Source organism: Danio rerio, chromosome 5 (genome assembly GCF_049306965.1).
Source record: "Danio rerio strain Tuebingen ecotype United States chromosome 5, GRCz12tu, whole genome shotgun sequence".
Taxonomy (NCBI): domain Eukaryota; kingdom Metazoa; phylum Chordata; class Actinopteri; order Cypriniformes; family Danionidae; genus Danio; species Danio rerio.
This window is the reverse complement of record NC_133180.1, coordinates 54,966,636-54,979,052: the sequence shown is the minus strand read 5'-3', so window position 1 is coordinate 54,979,052 and position 12,417 is coordinate 54,966,636. Positions and strand designations below refer to the sequence as shown.

At 34.2% G+C, this 12,417-nt stretch overlaps 1 protein-coding gene across 1 annotated transcript in view; it reads right to left on the bottom strand.

Moving 5' to 3' along the window:
• Positions 1–231: 231 nt before the first annotated feature.
• The window catches only part of nol6 (nucleolar protein 6 (RNA-associated)), a 28,925-nt gene continuing 16,739 nt past the window's right edge, over positions 232–12,417 (bottom strand). The window contains 9 exon segments of the mRNA NM_001161511.1: positions 232–718; positions 2,013–2,114; positions 2,220–2,420; positions 2,508–2,597; positions 2,694–2,818; positions 4,387–4,484; positions 5,032–5,184; positions 9,948–10,111; positions 10,217–10,371. Of these exon segments, the coding sequence (NP_001154983.1) occupies positions 569–718; positions 2,013–2,114; positions 2,220–2,420; positions 2,508–2,597; positions 2,694–2,818; positions 4,387–4,484; positions 5,032–5,184; positions 9,948–10,111; positions 10,217–10,371 (1,238 nt within the window). The 3' untranslated portion in view covers positions 232–568.

Here is a 12,417-nt window from a genome sequence, read left to right as displayed (position 1 = left end):
AGAAAATACAGCCCCAATTGTTTTGTTCACTTTCTATTTTGCAGTAGATGTGTTGAACACTTATGATCCCAGTCTCTCAGACAGTGCTATAGTCTCAGAATAAAAGGTACCATGAACTGTTTCAACGAACATACTTTTACCTTATAACATCTCAGTGTCTTTGTTTTGGCTCAATAATGCCACAGTGTCCTAGTGGAAAAAGTATGGTCCTAAAATATGAGCATATTTCTGTTTTTATGATCCTGACATTTTTTTTATTTAATTCATAAATTCATATTTTATTATGATTCTGGGATATAATGACATTTCTTGTGACATTCATTTATGATGAATAATATAACAGCTTCATTCTTTACAGAGGTGGATTCAGTCTCAATTACACAGAAAAGTAATTCACACTTATTGTATAAAGGGAAAAATCCTGTTATCAAAATACACCAATAAAACAAAATGTTAAAAGGCAGATGCTGAGAATTTAATCAAAGCGAACTGAGCACATTTAATGTTACAAGTAAACACACAGAGACTGCAGATGCACAGCTGTTTCTACAGAAAACACTGCCAGACCCTAGACAACCCATTTTTCTGTCCGTAATTCCAGTTTTTTGACGAGTCCCTCCCCAATGATGCGGAAATCCTGCAGGATAGCCTCTAAGTTTGGCACCACGGTTGCCACATCTCCGTTCATTTCCACACGCCGGGCATTCATTAAAGATGTCTGACAACAGAAAGAATACAGAGTCAAGAAGTGGTAAAAACTTTAACTGTAATTACAATCACGTAAAGTGCACTTAAGTTTTTAAAGGGGGATATTTGAAGAGTTTAGAAGCAAAAATTATTTTTAAAATTATGTATTATGCCTTTACAGTGAAAGAAAAGAACAAAAAAAGAAGGCTGAGAAAATTTCACAAAGCACTTTCAGGTTTTTGCATCTTAACTTTTCATTTCTTGTTATGTAATGTTTATTACCGCTGTTTGTGAATGTAAAATATCTGGAAAATGTCAAAGATTAAAGTTATTGATAAGAGTTATTACCCCCCAAAAGAAAAAAGGTGTTTGTAACAGATCGGTCAATGCTCTTCATTGGTTGCTCACAATATGTAAAATTCTGGTGTGCATTTTCAGCATGTCAAGGAGACACTTTGTGTTCACTACTAAAGATAAGGACATGATATGTTAAAACTGGCCAAATCTTTGTTGTTTGTATCACTTTTTTTTTTTAAAGTACTGAGCTAAATCCTGATCTGAACGAACTTCAGATATGTTCTGGACAGTTTGTTTATTTATTGCCAACATTAGCAACTTATGGCTACTTCATGGCAAAATCAATATACATAAAAACATTACATAATAAGAACAACTTCATATTTCAATAAGAGATGATACAAAAACAAATATATAAATAAAATTCACAAAAACGTTTATTAAAAGTTACATATGATTTTTCAATTCAATATTTAATAAGTAACTTCAAATTCTTCCCATCAAAGTGTTTTCTTTATAAAGAAAATGACAGTTAAACGTTCACATTCGAATGCAATATGTTCTATGGTGAGAGCAGCTTGTCAGTAATTACATGTTGGTAGAGCATTATTATTCAGTAACTCACAAATGAGCCAACCTAGTGTGACCAGTTCAGCATTTGGTAATCTTGTATAAACGGTCTGTTCATCCCTGGTCTCAAAAATAATATTTGAAAAATGTCTTTCATGTATATTCGGGTTGATTTCATATAGTTTGCCATTCATGCAGCTGTTCCATTTCATTTAGTCTTAGTAGTAGATGATTGGAAAAGCAGGTTTTAGACAGATCATTGAACAAATCATATCAGACACAGAGAGAAAAGAGCTCAAGCCACATTACATAGTATAAGGAAATTAAAATATTAAACTTGAATAAAAAAACGAAAAAATTAAATTATATTAAAAAGACATAATACAGCATAATAAAAGTAGTTTGACTTCAGACACTATATTAATAGTAAAAACAAGATAAAAATATAATTGAGGAACCTTGAAAGGTCGTGGCTCGAAGGCATTTGGCTTCCACAGTACAGCGATCACGGTTCCACCAAATGGGTCATGGAAAAACAGAGCCAAATCTCCAAATGCATCCTTAAAAATAGAAATTAATAATTGGTACACGATTGATCGGATTGAATTTTGTATCTAAACAATGTGACAGCACTGAGCAAACAGTGAATTGAAAGCCACACAAACCCTGAGCTCAGACAGATACAGCTGGACTGGATTGTAGTCTATGACTGGCAGAGCTCCTCCTGAGGTCGCGGGTTCTCCTTTAAAAGTGCCCTGCTGGAAACTGAGGGCAGGAGCATCCACAGCTTTAGCTAACAGAGGAACCTGCTGTGGAATGAGGTGGATCAGAACATCATAAGCATCCAGAGGAGGACGAAATACCACCTAGAAACAAAGAAAGGAAACATTGAGCTCAAAATGCTGACAGTTGCCTATATTAGCGTAATCCAGGTTGAATATTGAGGAACTGACCCGAACGTCCTGTTTTTGGCTGGAGTCAATAAGCTGATTCTCTAAAACACGCAGACTCTCTGCTGCCAGCATGACAGCCCGCTGGAGCATCTGGGTGGAGGAGACAACACCAGTCATGTTTGTATTCTGTATAATATACCAAATATTATAACTGGTCAAAAAGTGTAATTAAGAACATCTACAAACCTGCACAGAAGGAACCTTTTTAGTCCAGATGGAGACCTTCTTGTCATTAGGAGTAGCTATAAACATGGTGGGAAGAGATTCTCTCGAAGACACAAATTCATTCTTTATATCTGTGGTGTCAGCAACTGAAACACAAAAATACTCATTTCAGTATCTACGCAATGATCAGAATGATTAGTAGGATGATCATTTCTGCTATTAGTTAATGTGTGACAGCAGTTGAATAAACTAATTAGTTTGAAAAATATTGCAGCTGTTGGACAACATAATGTACTTTTGAGGCCTTTTTTTAGGTGAGAATGTAGGTATTTAGATTGCATTACTTTTGGGCAGAAGGAAAATTTAATTAGAGGCTTTCCCATGTTTAACTCTTCTTTAAAAAGCCCAGAAAGAGAAAGTGCTCTGATAAACAGTGTCAGCTTTGCACATGAGTTTGCAGTTCTGTCTCTATTTACATTGTTGTACTTTCCCATGAGGGCAGTAGGGTGGAATCTGTGCAATATATTATGCAAATAAAATGAATTTTGATAAATAAAATTATTCTTAAAAGTCACATTATTTTATGTGCTGTGGAAAAAATGTGTGTTTTAATCCAGCTACTGCTAGTATATTTATGTTAAAGATAATTTGTGCAATATATATTATTATAAAATTAATAATGGTTTGTTTGGGAACATTGTTACAACCATAATCTTCTTATGATACAAACACAGATTAAGTAGATCTGATCATGTAAATGTTTGTACTAACCATTCTGCACATTTTTATTTACTTAACAAAAACTTATAACAATAACTCCTTATTTCTGCTGCCCAGTGTGACAGATATTTTCCAGCTCGAAACTGGATCAAAAATTCATCAAGAAGCTGTGTGTGAAATTGAAAATTTAGACACTCAACCTTTTGCAGTTGTTCAATTAACAATACTTTTTTTCTTATGTTCCTGCTCTCAGCTGTTTCTACCATTTGCTGATGGTATAAAATAAATAACTGAAGTGACCTTTAATTAGTATTTTGCACTTTAAAAATATATTTTTGTTTATTCAATTAAGATATTTTTCAGGGTCCTAATATGTATTCTTTAATTCTTTTTTATATAATCTTATGCAAATAATTCACATTTATGCAACCAATACTTAATAAATTAGTTGTTTTCTTCCATACTTACTGTTGCTGACTTTTGTTCTTAGTTTGATCTAGAAGATCATACATTCCACTCCATGAAATAGGTAAAAGTAAAGTATTCATCGTTTGTGCTGATTATTGTACCGGATTTGTATCGGTATCGGTTAGTACTGAAGGCTGCAACATTGGTATAATATCGGAAGTTAAAATGTTGTATCGGGACATCCCTATTTTTTTTTTAAACAACAACAATACCAATGGTATTAGAGATATCTCTTCCTCTCATAGACATGAATGTTCTCAATGAAAAAAAAAAATCTAAGTACTGTAATGAACCTTGAAATGAATCAAAGAGTGGCCTAAGAGAATCCCAATGCAAGATGGGCATCACCTTTTTTTTTTTTTTAGCAAAAAATCAAAACATTAAATAATGGATAGAAGCTTTCTGCAGACTTAATATATCAAAAACTGCTTTTTTGTAAAGTAAACAATAACTTGCTGACAAGTCGTCAGCTTTTGTAATAGATTACAAATTAGATCAATGATGAAATACTCCAAGTGGAGCTTACCTGTGAGCTTTCCATTAAGGTTGACTATCAGGGGGTTGTTTTTCCAATCAAAAGAAGAAAGCAAATGAAGAAAGCGAAGGAATCCCACCTGAGGGGAGCTGAAAGAGGCATGGTGTTACCGTATATGTATACAATTATGAATAAATACACTGAAGGCAAAATTATTATCCCTCAATTTTTAGTCCTTAATTTTTGTGAAATTTAACAGTGCAAGGGAAATTTCACAGTATTTTCATATTAACTTTTTAATTACTAACTACTTTCTTTTGGGACAAAACTATTATTTCTTTTACTTTGGCTGGAATATTTTTACATATAATTTAAGGTCAACATTATTGGTCATTTACGACATATTTTTCAGTGACTTGCCAAATTACCTGTACATTTTTTTAAATGCATTTAAGCTGAATACTAGCATCTTGCTAAATAAGAGTAAAATATGATTTCCTTTCATCATGGCAAAGACCAAAATATATTTCAAAGACCAAAATATTTAAATATAAAAAACTTGTGTTTAAAAATGTGTTGATAGCAATATTCTCCACATTAAACAGCACATGGGAAATATTTTTAAAAGAAATAAAATGTCTCAGGAGAGCTAATAATGTTGCCTTTAACTATAAACAACCCAGGAGACAATTTTACCTTGGCGGAGTGAAGGGAGCAGGATGTAGAAACAGTGAAGCCACGATCAGGTCAGCTGCTTCTTCTCGGACATCCTCTAAAAGGAACTGTGACGCCAACCAGCGTTTCGCCAGACGGCAAACAGCACCGAAACATCCATGCTGCTGCTGGAGCCTAATATGTAATATCAACAGGGTATATACAATGAGTGAAATTCAAGACCTTTTTAAGACTCTTTTTATACATTCATTTTAAGGCCTCATGTCCTTTTTGATTTTAAGCGGTAATGTTAGCGACATTTTAACCTACAACATTTTTACTAAATACTGACTGTAACAAACAAATCTATGGAACAAAACCAATGCCCAAAGTATTGACATAAAAAGCCTGTTGAATAGCACTAATTAAAAAAATAAAAATAAAAATAACAATTGCTTGCATTTAAATGACTTGAATAATTGGGGTTTTTAATTTTAAGTCCTGAAATTTAATATAGCTGTTTCTTTAAGCTGTGAATACTTCAATTCAAAACACAACTTCATACTTAAATTCCATACTTCATACTCAACTTCCAGATTTCACTTTCAAAATGTTCAGTTCTGTTTAAAAATATAAAGTATAATATTCAAATATTTAATTCAGTTGAAAAATTTGCTTCCATAAATTTAGTGGCTCAAATTCAACTGTTGAAATTCGACATTACATCCGGGAACTGCAAATAAAAAAAAAAAGCAATAGATTGCAGATTTTTAAAAGGAAAAATTTAATAATGGCACAAAAGTAGCATTTATAATTAATATCAATGTCTTGGACATTATAACTAGTCTAACAAAAGGATTATGACAAGGCCTAAAATGAATAAATGATGTTTTGGACATATATTTGCCCTAATGTAACAAAAGCCAGCTGATGATTGCGTAAACCTCATTCCTCAGATCTCAATCTCAATCAAGCGATCTTTTGCCTCTTTGTAGAGCGTCTCTTAGACCAGTGGGGTCACATGCACATAAACTGTCCTTTGACAAATATAATGTTGCACATTATTTCTCTATTAACCTTATATTCCATAGAGGTAACATTTATTATTGCTATAATGAATATAAACAATATATAAAAAAGGAGAAATAGGAAAAAATATAATAAATAGATAAAATAAATAAATACACAAACAATGCCAGGGGTAAGGACAATAATAAATTTTACTTAAAACAGTTCTCTTAAAATTGTTAGATGTAGTGTTCAGGTATGTTTTTACAGTATTAATAGGATGTGTAATTTAAAATAATTGAACATAATAGAATGCATTAAAGGAGCATCTTCAGTAATAAAGCACCACCTACTATGATACCGTCATACGTGTCAGATTCTGATATTTTACAAATTCAGTTTTCCTTCAGTATGATTTTAATCTCTTACAAAATTGGCTTTTAGATTGTAAAAGAGTGCTTTATAGAACTAAGGCAAAAACTTCCAGGCAAAAACATAAATCAAAAAGGTACTCCTATTACATAATATGTAATGACTAGGGATGTAACGGTATCAGAATTTCACAGTACGGTAATACCTCGGTATGAATGTCACGATACGGTATTTATTGAATCCTTTACAGGAAAAAACAAAACTTATGAAAATACTCCAAAAAAGTGCCAAAAGTGTCAATGACATACAAATTAGCCATCTATTTGTAAGCTTTGAAACAGGAACTTCAATTTTAATAACAAAAAATTATTAAACCATGTAAAAAAATAAAGTTTCAATTTAGTATTGTTGAAAACTCATCACATTCAACATTTAATCACACTCAGCCCATCTACCCAGATGAGAGCTCTGCTAGTCGGACTTCTCATCAAGCATCTCCCGCTGGATCTAATCTCACTATATTTATTAAACGGGATATTTCATTTATCTTGTTGTCTTTATCTAACGACATATTCCCTGACTTTGGTCATTGGAATCTATTACTTGTTCTCAGGTAACGTGTTTTGGCTGAGTGCAAAGATAAGTTAATGATTAATGTAACCACGTACATTCTGTATATTGACTGATCGCCTTTATTTCCTATAATGTAAAAACTTATTGTATGTTATACTTTTAAAATGGCCATTATCGATTCTTAAAACTGATACTCAGCAAAAGAGAGGCTGTGTTTCGTATTTTCACTGAAATTGAAAGGAGGCAGTGTTGTTATCGGCTCCGTTTTGTTATAAATATCCACACATTGAAGATGACGCTCATGCAGCACGGCGCCTCAACATTTCTGCTGTCTGTTAAGTTGCTAATATTAAAATGAAAAAGGCAGTTCCTTAAATCATGTTTACATTTTATTGTTGAGAAAGTGAAACAACGAAGCCAGGGTGATGTGAATGAAGTTATAAAGTACACTGTTCCCTTTGAAGATTTACCCGTGTCTTCGGTATAATCTGCTTTTCCATATCAAACTGAGAAGTAGAGACTGCAGCCTTGATCAAACTTGCGAAGTCTGAACTTACACGGAGATAATGCAGGACTGAACTGTGCGTGTAAAGCAGGTCGCACACCAGAAGCGACACTCGGCGGCGCGCCGCGCAGCGCCACGTATTTTAGAATTCTACTCATAGGTTTCTATCAGGATACACACACCGGCGCCGCAAGTCGGCGGCTGTCGGCGGCGCCCGGCGACGGCTCAGGACGCAGTTCATTTTTCAGCCGCGCCACAGAGCGCCATCTGATTAGTTTCATGTTAAATATCATTCGAATGTGCGCGTCTGGTGTGCGATACTTTAATCTGTCATGTACGCGCTGTGTCGCGGCGCCGAGCGGCGCTTCTGGTGTGCGACCTGCTTTAGAGTTTTCCAGCTCTTTTCATCCCCGCTTCTAGCAGCACACTCCATTTCCGCATTACTGGATCTGTAGCAACAACAGACCGCAAGGGATGATGGTCAAGCATGGGCTGATGGCAATTGTAGTTTTCGTTACCTCCCGTTCGCTTCATTCGCCTGAGCAAATTTTCTCAGAAGACCTATAGTTTTACCGAGTAATGCAACTTCGGTAATATCGAAAAAAATTAATATTGCGGTATGACGGTATTTACAATACCGTTACATCCCTAGTAATGACAGTACTTCTTTGCGTAAAGTTGATACGATTAAATACCTTGGAGTGTGGCTTGATTCTGAACCTTCCTTTAAATATTTAAATGTATTCGTTTTAAGTATCCTTATTATTTACAACAACATTTAGTATTTGTTTCTTAAATTATCAAGTAGGACATTCTGTTCAGACTGCATCATTTAGGGTGTTTAAGCAAACTTTGCTGTCATATACTTTGGACTGTACTTGTTTTTCCTGAGGATGTTAATATTTACGTGGCAATGTGATTCATTGATCAGTATATCCTTTTGTACTATGTATATTAGGGTTGTGACGATGAGGAAATTTCCCCACCGGTTAATCGACATGTGACAACATCGGTAATACCGGTTTCACCGTGGGGGTTTCTTCTTTTTTTCTGCTTTTAAATAGCTTTTAAATGCATGCGTATTATACTTTCACTTTTCAGTTTTGTGGGAATCGCCAACCCGCACTGCATAAGGGTGCTATACACACCACACAGCATACACATGCAAGAATAAGTGCTGCACTCCACGGGACCAGTTTTATTTGTTTTGTTATTTGGGTGTTGTTCCTTTTTAAAATACCTTTTATTTGTAAAACCTCGCAAGTTAATACTGGCTATCTGTTAACAATTTCCCTCAGAGATATTGGAGTTCAATAACGTGGTGCACAGTATGACTATTGTCCAACATCCCCCTGTAAGTTTACACACTGCATGGTTGTCAGCTCTGGTGTGTTGTAATTGCATGTTTCAAATGACAGTGAGACATGCTCCATTTAGTTTTTATTGTATTATACATTATAACCCAGTACACAGTAAAATGATATATTTTGAATGGCTTGCCTATTGGCAGCGTATATAGCCGTTAAGCCATACTCTTTCTGTAAATTCAACTCCTCTCATTCTCCTCACGTGATACATGAAATATGAAGCAATGTAGCTATGTTCAGATTGTAATTATAGTGCATGCTCTCGTCTTAAGTAAATTATTTAGAATTATATTTTCTATTTAATTCAAATAAATATTTTCTAAAAAATTTATACTTAAAAAACATACAAACGAGGGGACGGTGTCATGCTGGAAAAGTCATGTCACTGGTTTTGCGTCTTAAAAACGGTTACAGAGTCAACCCCGTCTATTGTGGCAAGCCTAAAATATGTGTGTTTATGTATACTAATTCTCCTTTTGATAATGTTTTTTTTGGATGTTGTGTAATTTTATTTTTTGATTTTGTATTTTGGTGTTATATTGTGTGATTGTGATTAATTGTGGGACTCCCTTGAATGACAAAGGGTACATTTCATGGGGTTTATCCTAATAAATAAATAAAATAAACATTGAGGGGTATTAATATTAGGCTATGAAGTGTTTGCATATGTATCGCCCTTTAGCACTGTTTAAACAGTTCTACTTGTTAAACCAATTACTAATTATCAGAGACAGCAAATCATACTAATCCTAACATAAAAATAATTTTGCATATGAATAAAAATGCTAATTCAGCAGGGGCATCTACAGAAGAGCAGGAAAAATGGTTACCGCATTAAACAAAGCAGCAAATCTAGAAGGATTTTATTGATTTCATAAGCTAGCTAAACAGCAACCCATTATTGGCAGATTAAATTCAGGCAAATTTTAGCATACAATTATACATTGTATAATCAAAAATGATACAAAATGTAATACCTTGTAAAATGGCATTTAAGACTTTTTAATACTTTTTAAGGGCCTGAAAACACCCTGGTCAAGTTTAAGATTTATTCAAGCCACTATGCTAAATGTGTATGCTATGGTCTTTGGCTAAATCAAGAAACTGTGTTGTACTTGATAATGTTAGCATACCCATGCAAGGTGCTGGTGAGGAAAGGTTTGTGTTGGGTCTCCAGCTCCAGCGCCTGGGCCTCAGCATTGTCCCTGTAGATAAGCATTCCTTCAGGGGTCAGACTTTCCCTCAAGATGTGTGGTTCTCTGTGATAAGCCACTTCAACACGGAAGGCTAGTCCATCCTAATTGATTAAATGAATGCATACATCAAATATTAATAAATAATGTGCTCAATAACTCTTTTAGGACAGATGATAATTGGTAACACATATGTAAAACAAAATCACCTTCCATACATCCACATAGTTGGGTTTGGCATGGCATTTGTAATTGTGGTGCTTGGTAAGCAGTTCACCCAAGCAGATGTGAAAGGCAGCTTTGATGTGGCGTATAGCCAGTTGCTCGCTAGGCCATTTTCCACTTCCCTCCATATGAACAATGACTAGAGAAACAAAAGACAAAAGGGAAGGAAAAAAAACAGCATGTTCAAATAACTCATGTGTGCAGAGCTGTGCTACAAGCACAACAAACAACCACCAAAATAGAGTGCTGCAAAAATGAGAACTTAGCACAAATCCATTAGCATCTTTGCTATTCTAGGAAATAGTAACATTCAAGTTAGTAAAAAAATCATTTATAACTTAATTCAATCATTTTTTTATTTTACCCATTACTGCCATCATTTCACAAATTAGATATATGACCACTGCTACTGTAGGTCGAAGCCTTGCTTATTAATTCCCTTATATGAAAAATTAACTAATGAATAACGCTTTCTGCAAAGTTTGATGATGCAGAACAAACATAAGTACATTAAACAAGTTTAAACATGTACACATATTATTCCAAACAAACAAAATCCAACACACTTCATTATTCTGACTACACATTCACAGCCATCTAAATATTAAATCACCTTATATTTACTAATTTTCTCAAATTTACAAAGTGAAATAAAAACTAATTAATTCCTCATCACATTTAGTCCATATACATTATTTATCCTTTTGACAGATATAAATTTATTTTTTACAACAGCTCTTGATTTTGCATTTTTAAACTACAAATTTCTCTTAAATTATATGACATTGTTTTATTTTGAACTGTTTCCTGAATACTATTTTAAAGCATATAAATAAAACATTTGTTTGTCGGTTCATAATCGGCAATTTAAACAATTTTATTGATCTCTTTTGTACGTATTTTTCTACACAATGTGTATAGAATATTTTCTTACAGTGTAGACCTTTTCTTGGCTGCTGCATGGAAGGCGCCATAGCGATCAGCGTCTTCCGGTAGAATGTTTAGAACTTCTGTTTACATCGCTTACAACGTATAATCTTCGAAAATGGGTTTCAATATCGTTTTGAGTGGATTACGGAGTGTTTTTGTGACACACAACTTTGAAAATTGTGTGTTATAGCTGCCAAAGGAATTATCACTGCAAATCTCCGCACGTAGTGTGTTGTTAGGACACAGGGTTACAATGTAAAATGCTCACTTAATGTTTACGTTTGTTATATTTATATTATTTGCTAATTAATAACCACCTCATGTGGAACTCTAAATCTGCAACTCATTTTGGAGACTACTTTCCACTCGAGGTTGCATTTTCAGTTACAGAGGCATGCTTTGAGAACCTTTCTGAATGAATGAATGAATAAATGAGTGATATATGCCGTTTTCCAACAAGGCAACCCGGGGTGCTGAAATATAATTGGATAAAGTGGCATAGGGCAGGTTGAAGGGACCAACACAAAGACATACGTTCTGGCAAAAAAACACATTTTCAAAGCAGAATATCTAACTTAAAGGTAAAGTAGGTGATTGTCTCCAGAAACTTTTTTTGTTGTGCTGGTTAAAAGTCTCTTCACAGTCCAATAGTAATGATTACAGTAAATGATCTAAATGTGTTTATATGTATTTTTATATTCTGGGTAACGCATAAAACTAAAAAAATGTTCATCCAATTAAATATTGGCGGGCCGACATCTACCATGATTCTGATAAGTAGCTCAAACTGTCTGTCAACAAATGCAATTTTGGGCTTTTGCACATCGCTGTTCACGCATATCTGCCATTAACGTGTCTGAATGAGTGTGGCACGTTCACGACACTTGCTGCACACACGTGACAATCACAGACGTGGTGAAATCAAATGCTGAATTAAAACTTTTTAAAATCCTGAATCAATATTGGAGTTACTTTTGGCTAAAGTATTTTTGTTAGATAGGTAATGTTCTGTTTTATAACTATTTTAGCTTCACACAGAGCTGACGCAAATGTTGTTGTTATAAATGAGTTAATGTTATATGCACAGACGTGTTGTTCAGCCACTGAAATCTTCCGGTAAAAGATTGATGCAAAAATTTTCAGTTTCATAAGGTCCTTTTACAGCATCGATAATGTAGATTTATATTTAGCTTAACAACAAAACGTCAGTGAATACCGTTATTCTGCCAAGCCAAAAAAGCTAGGCAGTTGCTTT